The following is a 14,288-nucleotide window of genomic DNA, read 5'->3' as shown; positions in this document are numbered from 1 at the left end:
CCAGTAAGGACGCCTGTAGATACCTGTCAGAAACATTTCTTTGGATTTTGGATCAAATATGTTGATCTTTTGATCATCTAGATAGATGGCAAGCCCCATCTCTGCGAACTTCCGCAGCGACAGTAGGTTTTCCCTGAGAGTCTCAGCAAATATTACTTTGTCCATTTCTAGGGTTCTCCCGTTCTTCAGTCTCACCTCGATCTTCCCTGTTCCATTTACCTTTATATCCGATGTGTTGCTTTTATTGGCGCACTTTATCACACCATAATCGCTTTCGTCAAGGGTTTTAAGCATGATTTTAGTATTTGTTATGTGTTCTGTCGCCCCTGAGTCTGCCACAAATTCTGGGACGAACCTAACCCGAGTTTCAGCGTTACTGACTAACAAACTCGTCGGATTTCTGTTCGCAACTTTAACAGTACCTCTCTTTCCACTCGAGCTTACAAGATTTGGTTCATTGTGATCCTTTACCCTCACCCTTACTTTCATCCTTTGCTGGCTGGCTTCCACCTCTGTAGTGTAGGTTTTTGTACACTCGCCTTCCTTTACTTTTATGGATATTGAATCGACCCCTTTTCACTTCACTCGCCTTTGTGATTTCCCTTTTCCTTTTCAACACACCTCTTTGCCCGAGTCTCCCGTCCGAATCCCGAGTGCAGTTATTAAATTTGTAGCTAATATTGTACCTTGAGTTTCCTCTGGAGGGTCCTCCCTGCCTCACCGCACCTCTTGAGCCGCTGGGTTTGTGTGGGCAGTCCGGGGCCCTGTGGTTGCCTATCCTTTTACAATGATAGCACATTATGCCCTGGCCCCGGTTTGGGCACATCGCGCCTATGTGCCCATAGGCCTGGCATTCGTAACACCTCCGGCTGTCAACGAGGGCCTGATTGGCTGACCTCACCTCTGTGCTAGATCTGCTCATTTGTTCTCTCACCGCCTCATCCTTCATTACGAGGAGTTTCAAATCATTATATGAAGTTGTCGCACCTTTAGAATTTTTAACAAACTCGACAGTCTGAATGTTCGGGACCGAAATCATTACCGCGTTATAAAATGCGTCTCTCTTTTCCTCTTCGGATAAAAGGGTCGCCCCGGGGGAGTTTTCGTAGTTTCTTATTGTCTCTTCAAATTTATCGCAGAATTCAGCGGCTGTGGTCTTTCCTATGATGTACTGCATGCTATATAGCTGTTTCCTCACCGAATGTGACGTTACATTTACCTCGCTTCGTTTAGCTTCCTTCAATTTCTCAATAATGTCTATAGGATTTGTCAAGTTTGCTATTTTTGAGTAGTACGACTGTTCTAACCGATTGATTATCACATCCCTCGCCTTGAATCGTTGTTCCCTTAAAATGTTCTCGTCTATCCCGCCTACATTGTCCTTGTCGCTAATTACATGAAGTGGACCACAGGCTCTCAACTCTGAAGAGAGATAATCGTGAAAATGCTCAAATTTGATACTATTGTTCAGTTTATACTCTCGCCTCGTGGACCCACCGCTATTAACTATTTCTAATTTCAGAGTATCCTTGTTCTCTCTGTCCTTAAATTGGCTCACCTTTATGTTTCCTAAATTTTCAATTTCCGACCTAACTGCGTTTGCGATTTCTTTCTTGAAATCTGAACCCCCCACATCATTCAGACTGTCGTGCTTGCCAACGTTTGGCTTTGGATCTTTTTCCCTTGGGTCTCTCACCTCATACTGCTGCTCGCTGGATCTCTCACCGTGGTCCTTCCTTTTCTCTCCTTTATCCAGCTTGTTATATGAATCAGACAGCTGATTCACCATCTCATAGACCCGCTGGATCTGTGTCGCGTAGTCCTGTCTCACTGTTTGTCTGAGATCTCTCGATCTCTGACCTTCAGCAGATCTCTCCTCTCGCCACAGTACTAACTCCTTTCTCACCTCGCTCATCATTTCATTCGCGTTCGTGGCCACTGTTTCAATCTTCCTCACCGATTCCTGACATTGGCTCAGAGCCTGTGAGGAGATTTCACATAGCTTGTTGACTGACTGGATTAATTCAGTCGTCTTTTTCTCCTGCTGCTCGATTCTTACCAGCGCTGAAATGTTACTTATATTAGTTCTAGTCCTACTACTCGAGGGTTCGGGTTTGCTTTTGGTTTTCATAGTTTTTAGTCGTTTGGGGTCGGATCCAATTTTTACATCGTGTACAATTCGTAGACCCTGTTCGGGTTTACCTGCTTTTGTGGCAGCAATTGCTTCTCTTATCTCTCCTCTACTCCCCTTGCTCTCCTTGCTCTCCTTGCTCTCCGCTAACTCATCTATCCTCTCCTTTCCCTCGTCTTCTTCAATTTCCTTCTCACCGCTAGTGTCCACGTCTATCATTTTCCCACCTTTCCACTCGCCTTCGCACCCTTGAAAAGCAATTGTGCCAAGCTCTTGCTTCTTCCTTGGCATAGTTGTAGGTTTTCCGAATAGCAGCCTCTCTTCGTGCCAGGTGACTAGGCTATTCCACGCCTTTTCCTCCAGCATTCTTTTCCCTATGCGAAAATTATTTATTTCCATTTGTTTTGCCTAGGAGAATTTCCTGGAACCAGCCAACCGAACTTCAAGTGTCACTAGTTCCAGGAGGTGCGAATACAGAAGGGCCCGTACTACAAGGTCTCTCCCGCATTCGCCCCAGGCCCCCGGGGGCCTGTAGACCGAACAACAAGTCCACTTGCCCCCTTAGACCGTCAGGAGCTTCAGAATCTACTTTCATATATGTATATATATATTTATTTTATTGTAGTAAAAGTTTAATATATGGAAATGTATTATGGAAATTACTCCACATATATTGTTATTGTTAGGGAGTAATCTTCCTTAGTTGGTAGATCTAGGTATTTAGATTATAAGGTGTTCTATAGGTTGGCAACTCAGATATATATGATCTGGATAGATACGTTTTTTGTTTTTTAAAAATGAATATACCGCGCAAAAGGAAGTTTTGTGTTTTAGGATTGCAAATCCAAATGAATCGCGTGTCATACAAAATTTTGTTAAAATACATCAAGTTAGAAAACAATAAAGTACTATTTTGTGTTTATGAAGACGAACTGTAATAGCTTAATCTATATCAAGGTCCACGTGCTCCCAACAGTTATAATTTTTTCCCTTTCATTATTTTTATTTTTCAAAGTTTTGAATAGGTAAGACTATGCACACGTATATAGGGAGTATATGCTTGTGTGCGTATCTCACTGATATCATTTCTATGTGTTTGTAGCGACACCAGCGCTACCTAGAATTCCGGGGGTGAACTAATTTTCGTTACAGTATTAAATACGAGCGTTTGGAGGGCCTACGCTTGACGCGTCGAAAAGAGCGGACGTGTTTCGTGGTCGCTCCGTGGTTAGTTTCGCAACGCGGTGAAAAGCGGCTTATTTATTCGCGTTTTTTGTAAATTAGTATCTATTTCGTGGCCGGGAGTGCTGTTGTTGTGTTTTTTGATTAAATATTGTGTTAATTTATTGTTAAATATCGAAAATGTGATGTGCGTGTTACGCGGCATTTCCACGGCGTGTTTCCAGTATTCGTGGTGTTAATTATAAACATTGGACGTTATTTACGGATAATTTTGATTAATCGGGAACGTTCCACATTAAAATTCCGCGTTTTTTGTGACTTTTCGCGATTAAATTAATGAAGACAACGGATGCAAGATCTGACAGGTTTTCAAAATGGCTGCTGTGATTGGACAAGGACAGTCGGCTTGCACGCGCAGCCGGGCCTTGGATAGAAGAGGACAGACGATGTGAAATTAGGTCAACGGTTCGTTGACGTATTAGTTTTTATTTATTTTATTTTATTTTATTCCTTTATTTTCATTTTGTGTCTGTTGCGCCGGTTTATTAAGTATATTAAGTGTTTTCGTGTGAAAGTGCATCGATATTTTTCGATATTTTCGATATTTTATAATTACTTGTGTTAATGATATTAATTTACTTTTATTATTGCTATCTCGTTGCATATATTTGACTGGCACGTTATTCCGGTGTCTTATTTAATTATTTAATTAATTATTTATTTATTAACGCAGTCGATTATCCGGTTTTCCGATGTTTGTCCGCGGTATAGTCCTTTCGCTTATTTATCTATCGGATTCTTATTTTCTTATCTTATTGTCATTATTTTACTGTGTTTATTTAACTTAATTTACATAATTTATTTCCCGGTTCGTTTCATTATTTCAATGTTTTATATTTTATTTTCCTTTGCCGTTTATAGTTTGTGACCCGCTTCGGGGGTTCACTCTATACAGAAGTCTACTCGTAAACTTATTTTTCACTATAACTTTGGCTCGTTGGGCGCCAGCCACGTCTCGTGGCGATCAGAATCGAAAGGGAAAAGGGGTGATCGTGGGTGTTTTACAGGGGCTGGGTCTCGGGGCACTTACGTCCGTACAATACTTCGCGGGGTAGCACGCAAGGAGGATTATTGTGGGAAGGGAAATCTCTAGGGTCGGAAAAGGGGTTCGCGGGAAAGTTCGCCTACGTTACGCGAATGAGGAAATAACCGTGGTCGGAAAATCAAAGGGGGGACTCGTCTTAACTTCGAACAATGCGCGGGCGGAGAAGATAGCCGTTGCCAAACTCACAATACAATCGTAATACGTTAAGGGACTCACCCAAATTTCCTCACACTCTCTCTACACTCTCTATACTCTTTATCGCTTTTCGCTTCTCAAATCGCTTTATACGCTCTTTCTCTACTCTCGCCTAGCCTCAGGCTCAATGACGGTTCGCCGTCGCTGCTGCGACGACGAAACCGTCGCAGGATGGTTTGGGGAGGGGGATGGGCCTAGGAAGGGGGCCTCTTCCGGCAACGGGATAGATCGATTATCGATCTTCGATACACCGGTGCTCAGAGTCGATGGGGCTGGCGGATATCCCGCGATGACGGGTGGGTTGAGGTCTTCGGGCTCGGCGACAGATGGCTCCGGGTGGACGTTTCGCATGATCTGGGCAGCTTCGTCTATTTCTTCGGAGTCCCACGTTGCTCCGTTTCCTTGGAGGACGGTTTAGGGGTCTGTCGCCGGCCTCGTAGCTCCTTCTGCGGGTGTTCCTTTTCGGTCTTCTGTCGCCTCCATCGGCCCGACACCGGTGAGCAGGGGGAAAGGGTTAGGTGAGGGAAGGGTTACGGGTGGTTTTGAGGTGGGAGTGTAACGTGGGGGAAAGCGCAGCGATTGTAACGGGGGGGCACGGGTGTCACCACGTTACAAGTTACATAATTATATCTTTTCCTATATCTCATAATATTTTGTATTATTTTCTTTTATTTTGTGTTATTTGTTCATTATTTATTCCTGCAGTACAATGGAGCAATGTGTCTTGATAATTTATGCAACTCGCGTTATATTGATAATTGTTTTTATCGTATTTCTATTTTGTCTCATTGACGCCTATTATATTTTATATTTTATATTTCATTTATTTATCTATTTACTTGCAATGGTATAGTCGTATAATGTATTTAATAAATATGCGCAACTTATGTATCGTTGCGTGATTTAATTAATTGATTAATTGATTGATTGATTGTTTAATTGTTCAATTTATTTATCGTTTTATCGTATTCACCGCCGGTATTTTACATTATTTACTATTTCGGCGGTTCAATATCGGTGGTATAGTGTATTAGTTTACGTGGTTTATATTGTAATATTGCTGTTTCGTCGTATGATTTATTACATATTTCGTATTTTATATTTTCATATTACATAATTCAATTTCAGTCCATAGTTCATATGTTATATTCATATTTTATTCATTATCCATCGCGGTTTATTTTACTTTATTTTATTTCAATTCATTTCATTTTATTCTATTTCATTTCATCTCATTTCATTTCATTTTATTTCATTTCATTTTGTATTAATCTATGTTATTTATTCTATCTTATTTTATCCTATTTTATATTATTTTATTTTATTCTATTCTATTTTATTTTATTTTATTTCATTCCATTTCATTTCATATTAATCTATTTTATTTTATTCTACACTACTCTACTTTATTTTATCTTATTTCACCATCTATTCATATTCATATTTCATATTTCATGCTGTTCACGTCATTCACGGTACCGTATTTATTTTATTTTATTATTTTTATTTTAGTTGTTATGTGCATAGGTTTTGCACTTTTATCGCGTGTTTAATAGTTTACGTAGGCTATTTTGTCATTCTGTCATTGATTTATTAGTTTCATTTAGTTTCACTTATTATCGTATTTCCAGTTTAATTACCATTTTCATCGTTTCATTGTCAATGGTACATCGTGTCTTATGGTCTACGCGGTTTACATATTGTCGTGTTTCAGTTATTTGTTTCGCTGAATTTATCTTTATTTCGCGATTTATATTCAATTCCATGTTTATTCTAATATTCTGTGTTATTTTATTTAATTTTCCTTATTCGCGACGATGCAGCAATGCAATGTGTTTAAATGAATAAATTGGACAACTCGGGTTATGTGATTGATTATGTGTTTCCTTTAATTTCCTTTCTGTTTTCAGTTTCAGTTCTGTTTGTTTGTTTGTTCCAGCGATGTTTTAGTTTGTTTCAGCTATGTTTCAGTGTATTTCAGTGTTTTCATGGTGTTGTGCGATGAATGATTGATTGATATGTGTAGTTTATTTGTTGGCTTTGCTATTCTTTAATTCATTTCTTAATTTCTTTAATTTCTTTGATTTCTTTTCCTTTCCTTTTCTTTTATTCCTTTCATTACATTCTCAGTTTCATTTTCATTGTCATTTTCTTTTCTTAATTACTTAATAATATAACTGTTGTGCTAGCTTTCATTCAGTCATTATTTATTATTTATTCATTGTTATTCATTTGGATTGATTAAAGTAAAGGATTTGATTTATTTTATTTTCTTTCTGTACTGATAAGTGAAGTGATTTTGTTTATTCAATGCTTTGATGATATCTTACTTATTGATTTATTTATTCTTATACCATACGGTAGTTTGTTGTTTAATTGATCCACGCACCTTACATTTGATTTGATTTATTTGTCGCTTTTATTTATTATTTATTATCTTTATACATCATTCAGTTATGAATCTCTATCTTCTATTCGCATTTGTATGGACATAATCACTTACAATTTATAATCTATAATTTATAAAGCAGCGGTGATGGAGCCAATATTCGTGCTGTCATGTTTCTGTGTAATTTAATTCATTTTATTGTGTTTATTCTATTTTATTTTATATGACAGTACATTGTGTTAGTTATGTTTGGCTACAATATTACACTTTACATTTTCTTTATTTTCTCTATTTCTCAATTTCTTAATTTCTATAATTGTTGTGCTCGCATTCATAATTCATAAATTATTCATTTATTCATTCATTCTTTATTCATTGCTTATTCATTTTGATTGAGAGTTAAGGGATTTGATTTATTTTATTCTAATTTTATTCTTTCCTCTGTGCTGGCAAGTGATTTTGTCTATTCAAATGCATCGATGGTGCGTGGTTTCTGTTATTAGTTTATCTTTTAAATATCATTTTTTTATCCGACTTCGAAAAGGAGGAGAAGACTCAATTCGATGTGTATGTATTTTTTTTTTTTTTTTTTTTTTATGTATGTTCACCGATTACGCCGAGACGGATGGACCAATCGGAACGAAACCTTTTGCATCTGGTAGAGTAAGTCTCCCGATTGGTCCCGTTAAAAAAACATTTTGCATTTTTTCATTGTTAACGATTTTTTTACAAAAAACGTAATGCTTGCCTTATATTTTTCACCGATTACCGCGAGACGGACGGACCAATCGAATAAAAAATTTTGTATCTTGTCGAGTATATTTCCCGAGTGGTCTCGCAAAAAAATGTTTGTATTTTTTCATTCCTAACGACTTATGTCGCAAAAAACGTAATACTTCATTTATGTCTTCTGGCGTTTATGCTGCAGGGAATGTGTCGATTGTGATGAAAACTTTCACATTTAGTAGGAGGTATATCCGCGATGATCTCACTTGCAAAAATTTATTGAATTTGTTAATAACTACTATTATAGCAAAAAATCTACGCCTTCATGTTACTCTGCCAGGAATGTATCGTTCGCGATGAAACCTTTCATATTTGGTAGGAATTACTGGGTGTCAGGCGACTACCTCGACAGCCGTAGAGGGATGATTGCTAAGGGGATTCTAAACAACTTTCTCCTTTGCCAAATTGTTGGTTAAGGTTTGGTTTGCGAGTTAATAACAAAAAACACCGACCAATCCGAGCGCGGATAGAGCGCAGTCCCAGGGACTGCAGTGTCGGGTACGAAAACCGGGCCTGACGTTGGTCGCGAACGAACGGCTTGGCACCCCGTTGGCATAACACAATAAAAAAACTGAACTGGTAGAACATTTTTAGTCGCTGTTTAGAATGAATATGGAACCTAATCTCTTATTGCCTGTCATAATGTAAAAAAGGAAATTCTTAGGATTTTAAACAACAAATAAAAATGTTTGAAGTGGTATAATTAATAAACGTTTGAATTAAAGGCTACACTAATGATGCAAAATTTGAAAACAATTTAAATGAAACTTACCCATTCGTTTCTAAATTAACTTGCTACGCTGAAAGCAAATAATTCCCACTAGATCACTGTGTCGATTCTGGACATTCGATGAGCAAACACCTCGCCCATTATTCACACCTAAGTGCAATAAATGAGGGGAGTTCACTGGCCCGATCATGAAAATTGCTGTTCTACCGAACGTGTTTCCTCGATTCCCAGTGACAATTATCTGCTTTCAGCGTAGTAGGTTAATTTACGAACGAATGCGAAAGTTTCATTTATATTGTTTTCAAATTTTTCATCATTAACGTGGCTTCCAATTCAAACGTTTATTAATTATTCCATTTCAATCATTTTCATTTGTTGTTTAGAATGCTTAGAATTGCATTTTTTACATTATGATAGGCGACAAGAGATTAGGTTCCGTATTCATTTTAAACAACGACTAAAAATGTTCTACCTGTCCAATTTTTTATTGTGCTATGCCAACGGGGTGCCGAGCCGTTCGTTTGCGACCTACGTCAGGCCCGGTTTTCATAGCCGAAATTGCAGTCCCTGAGCCCGCGCGCTGTACGCGCTCGGATTGGTCGGTGTTTTTTGTTAATAACTAGAAAAACAAGCCATAACCAACATTTTGGAAAAGGAAAAAGTTGTTTAGAATCACCTTAGCAATCATCCCTCTTCGGCTGTCCTAAAAATACTACAGGTTCCACTAAAAAGTGTGAAATAAAATAATTTTTAACAAAAAACAAATCCGACTTCGAAATGCACTAAAAAGTGTCAAATAATTTCTATTTCATTTATACCAATATTCCATAGCTATTAATAATATCTACTTAATCGTTAAATAGGATACCAAATACATTTCAGAGTTTTCGGATGCGGCGCAAAATTAAAAATACTCGAACAAACGATGCTGCCAATAACGATTTGATTGCGGTATGGCAAACTTGGTAATTAATAAATCGTAAGAGAAAAATTATAGATCCGGCTGAAAACATTTGTAATTGTAACGACTGTATGAGAAATTAGCAGCCCTCCTGATGTACATGCACTATACTGCAGTTCACAAGAGACCATACTTAACTCGCGCCGCTCACTAGGTCTAGAGAGATTTTTAATAACGTGTGTTATTCCCCTCTACAGCTTGCTTCTTATTATACTTTGCGACCATGTAAATGGCGGGCAGAAATATATGACATACGATAATTGATAACCGGTGATGATATTGTAAAGTTTCACGATACAATGAAATTCCTATTATTTGTCGCAAGAAAAAAATGATCTGAACGCAAAGTAAGAAGCAAGCTGTAAAGGGGAATCACGCGCACTATTAAAAATCTCCCTAGACCACAGTAGGTCACTAGTTGCACGAGTTAAGTGCGGTCACTCGTGAACTGCAGTAGAGTTAATTCGCAATGGGTTTGTTGATTCCCGTTGAATATTATTTACTTGAAATTATCAAATGGGTGATTTATCATAGGTTGCCGACGTCCGAGTTAGGATTTTCTTAGTAGAGGAAAAGTTTTTAATTTTGCGTCGCCTCCGAAAACTGAAATGTATTTGGTATCCTATTTAACGATTAAGTAGATATTATTAATAGCTATGGAATATTGGTGTAAAGGCTTGGAAAGAGTTGAGTGCACTTTCACGACTTGATGCACAATCGGTCGATGGTTCACGGCTAAGCAAGGACTTGGTCGTCGAGGCGGAATTAAGCGAACAAACGTACTTGCTAAATTCATGTATTTAAATAAAGTCACTTAACAAGCGCGTCAATTATTTAATCGTTTCTAACACAAACACAGATGGAAATTACTTTCCAGTGGTAAAGCGGTGTTGGTTTCTCGGAACACGAACACGAGAATCTTTTAATTTTAGGATGGTAACGGTTTTTTGAATTCAATCGGCTCGGTTTAGATGCTTACATTTTGGTGGCTTTCGCACGAATAACGAAAGTTATCCGGAACGATCCAGAATCGAAATCACGGCGCGAGTATCGCTTATCGACCTGGTGCGTAATTGGGCTTCGATAATTCGAACTAGCGCCGAGACAGTTACCGACGGAGTGAGACGCGTACAATTGGTATAAATGAAATAGAAATTATTTGACACTTTTTAGTGCATTTCGAAGTCGGATTTGTTTTTTGTTAAAAATTATTTTATAAGTATCTTGCTTTGACTTATTATTCTTCTTATATTACACACTAGTATGGTGTTTAATTGAACCACGCAGCCTGCATTTGATTTGATTTATTTGTCGCTTTTATTTATTATCTTTATGCATCATTCTGTTGTCAATTTCTACTTCTATTCGCATTTGTATGGACATAATTACTTATAATCACTTACAATTTATGATCTATAATTTATAAAGTAGTGGTGATGGAGCCAACAACCGTGCTGTCATGTTTCAGTGGAATTTAATTCATTTTATGGTGTTTATTCTATTTATTTTATTTTATATGACAGTGCATTGTGTTGGTTATGTTTGGTTACAACTTTTCATTTTCATTATTTTCTTTATTTTCTCAATTTCTTAATTTCTACAACTGTTGTGCTCGCATTCATTATTCATTCATTATTCATTATTTATTCATTTATTCATTTATTCATTTATTCATTCATTCTTTATTCATTGCTTATTCATTTTGATTAGAGTTAAAGGATTTGATTTATTTTATTCTAATTTCATTCTTTCCTCTGTGCTGACAAGTGATTTTGTCTATTCAAATGCATTGATGGTGCGTGGTTTCTGTTATTAGTTCATCTTTTAAATATCATTTTAAATATCTTGCTTTGACTTATTATTCTTCTTATATTATACTGTAGTATGGGGTTTAATTGAACCATGCAGCCTGCATTTGATTTGATTTATTTGTCGCTTTTATTTATTATCTTTATACATTATTCGGTTGTCAATTTCTACTTCTATTTGCATTTGTATGGGCATAATCACTTACAATTTATAATCTATAATTTATAAAGTAGTGGGGATGGAGTCAATAATGTTTACGGTTATATTTAATTAGAGTATAACTCACTGGTTGTATTTATTTTATCTTATTTTACATTATCTTACATTATGCTACATTATGCCGGTTATGTCTGTTAAGTGTTACACACTTTACATTTTCTGTAGTTCCTCAATTTGTGAATATCTTTAGCTGTTTCACTTGCATTCAGTATTCATTCATTCATTATTCATTCATTCATTTTGATGTTGATTGATTAAAGTTATACATTGATCTGATTTGATTTATTTTTGATTTATTGATTTATATTCTGATTCATATTTCCTTTCTGCAAGTTGCCTGTTGCCTTGGTTGTTTTGATTTTATTCTGGTTTCATTTATTTTATTAACTAATATTATTTGACTGAGTGTTGTTTGATTGGTCCTACGGGACTTTCCTGATTATATGCGTTATTTGACGTTATTTGATGATTTTTATTTGATTTCGATTCTGTTCAGGTTAAGTGTTTCATTCGTTTATCTATTCGGCCTTTCGTTCTGTGGCGATTCCTTTATTCCGTTGTTCTGCATAATCTGTTTTCTGCGGCGCGATAGGTAGTAACACAATGCGTCCTGCAATCCGCGCAATCTGCGGATCTTATTCGGGTTGAATTCATTTCATTTCATTTGATTCTATCTTCCTCATTGTTTTATAGTTAATATTTTATTTCATCCTACACTATTACAAACGTATGATTTATATATTTATAAACAATAAATGATAATCGTGGTATTGATTTTATTAATTGATTTATTCTTGATTTTAATCCGTCTGGGGTCTTATTTGTTGTCCGTTTGCTTTTGTAATTACCTTTTCCGTGAATAGTACTGGGTATCAGACTTATCTTTTATGGTAAGTTTGATGGTAAGTATGGCTTCCTAGGATTGCGCGGTTGCGCGATGGATAGTTTAGCAGCCGGTAACTGTGATGTAGCAGATATCTGGCGCGCGGTGGGTAACTGCTGTGCGGCGGATAGTTGGTCGGTGGATAACCGTTACGGAGTGAACGGCCGAGTATTATATGGTAAATGGAATGCTTGTGGCCGATAATATTTGTCTGCTGGTGCTGCGGATGGTTACCAACTAGGGATAATTTGTAATTATTATCAACGGATAGTGTTGCGTACTTTATTTACCGAGATACCGGAATGTTTTCCGCTATTATTACCTTCCGTTGCATTCTATTTTTATTTGGTTTCGGTCATTGTAATTTATTGAAAATGTTTTATTGATGTATCTGGTCACGGGCGCTTGTACATTCCGTGTAATAATCAATTAGTTAAGGGGATGCGAGCGTCGAGGCCGAACTCCAAATTCCGCGTTGGTAAAACAGTCAACGTTTCATCGAAAATTAGGCCGAACAGAAACTGATTTCAGCGCCACCTCAGTTATCACATCCAACTAACGGCATGCTATGCTACGTCATACCTAAATGGCACACGGATGCTACGATAGCTATATTATGTATGTCACCGCTAAAGTATAAAATACGATACTGCATATATCACCTAGGAAATGTATGAATGATCTAACTCCTTCAGCCAAATATTATATATACATTTATTGTAATATAACATAACCAGGGGAAGAATATTCCTACAAATCGAATATCTAAAGTTATTTGTTTTATAATATGTCCTGATATTGTACTCCGAATTCCTACCAATCGAATGCCTAAGGTTAGTTTATCCTTTTCAATGAAATCGCCAATGTACCTGTATGTACATCGTTAGTACACAGGATAAGTAATAGGGGAATAAATGACAAGAATGTAAGTAGACAATGAAAATATTTATTATAAAAATTAATACCAATAATAATAATAATAATAATAATAATAATAATAATAAAATGAAATGAAACAAGAATATAAATGTATAAAAATTTTAACTTATACTAATAATAATAATAATAATAAAATAAAATGAAACAAGAATATTTAAACGTATAAAAATTTTAACTCATACTAATAATAATAATAATAATAATAAAATAAAATGTGATTTTATAATTTTTTCCTGAAATCAAACAAGTCATATTTTTATATTATCTTTGTCATTATTACATATACAGATATTATCGTCGTACTCACTTCAAGTGTGCCGCCCGCAGCAGCAAGTACAGCTACTGTGGCCCGCGCCGCAGTTCTGCGTGCATCCGCACGGGCCGCTGTAGGGGCAGTGACTGCGGCCGCGGCCGCGGCCGCAACCGTGACAGCACGTTGCTTGCCGCCACAGCCGCCTTGCCTCTCTGCGGCGTTGCCGGAACAGCCGCTGTTCTGACCTGTATGCCTGGAGAAATAAATATAATGTTATTATTCATAAACAATGAATAGCAGAAATAACGTAAAAAAACGACTTACGGTTGGCTGTTCCGGCGCGTAGAGCCCGGCTACTGGAGACTGATACGCCGGATAGGCCAGATACGGCGGCTGGTGGTGCGGCTGCGGCGGCTGGTGGTGCGACTGCGGCGGCTGGTGCAACGGCTGGTGCTGCGGCTGCAAAAATAAATATTATGATATTATGTATAAACAATAGCAGAAATAACGTATGAACATGAACGCAGAAAAATGACTTATGACTGATAAGCCCAGCATGTTGCCGTTCGCCCTTTAGTTCCTGTATTTGCTACCGCAGGGTTGCAAGTTCCGTCTTATTCTGTTGCATCTGCAACGATTGCTGCTGTAGCAGCTGTTGCAGCTGCAACAGCGGCTCCGCTTCTTCCGGTTTTTTATTTCAACTGTT

At 37.2% G+C, this 14,288-nt stretch overlaps 2 protein-coding genes across 2 annotated transcripts; both read right to left on the bottom strand.

Moving 5' to 3' along the window:
* Positions 1-454: 454 nt before the first annotated feature.
* On the bottom strand, positions 455-1,696 carry LOC143305673 (uncharacterized). The gene has a single exon (XM_076690161.1). The coding sequence runs from the start codon at positions 1,175-1,177 to the stop codon at positions 455-457; it is 723 nt and encodes a 240-aa protein (XP_076546276.1). The 5' UTR covers positions 1,178-1,696.
* LOC117611020 (uncharacterized) lies at positions 1,248-2,540 on the bottom strand. The gene is made up of 4 exons (XM_076690182.1): positions 2,203-2,540; positions 1,498-2,064; positions 1,308-1,422; positions 1,248-1,257 (listed from the first exon to the last, which is right to left on the bottom strand). Exons 1-4 carry the CDS (start codon positions 2,528-2,530, stop codon positions 1,248-1,250), a joined length of 1,020 nt encoding a protein of 339 aa, XP_076546297.1. The 5' UTR covers positions 2,531-2,540.
* Between the last annotated feature and the right edge of the window lie 11,748 nt (positions 2,541-14,288).

The sequence above is a fragment of the Osmia lignaria genome, chromosome 9 (genome assembly GCF_051020975.1).
Source record: "Osmia lignaria lignaria isolate PbOS001 chromosome 9, iyOsmLign1, whole genome shotgun sequence".
Taxonomy (NCBI): domain Eukaryota; kingdom Metazoa; phylum Arthropoda; class Insecta; order Hymenoptera; family Megachilidae; genus Osmia; species Osmia lignaria.
This window is presented reverse-complemented; position numbering and strand designations above follow the sequence as displayed.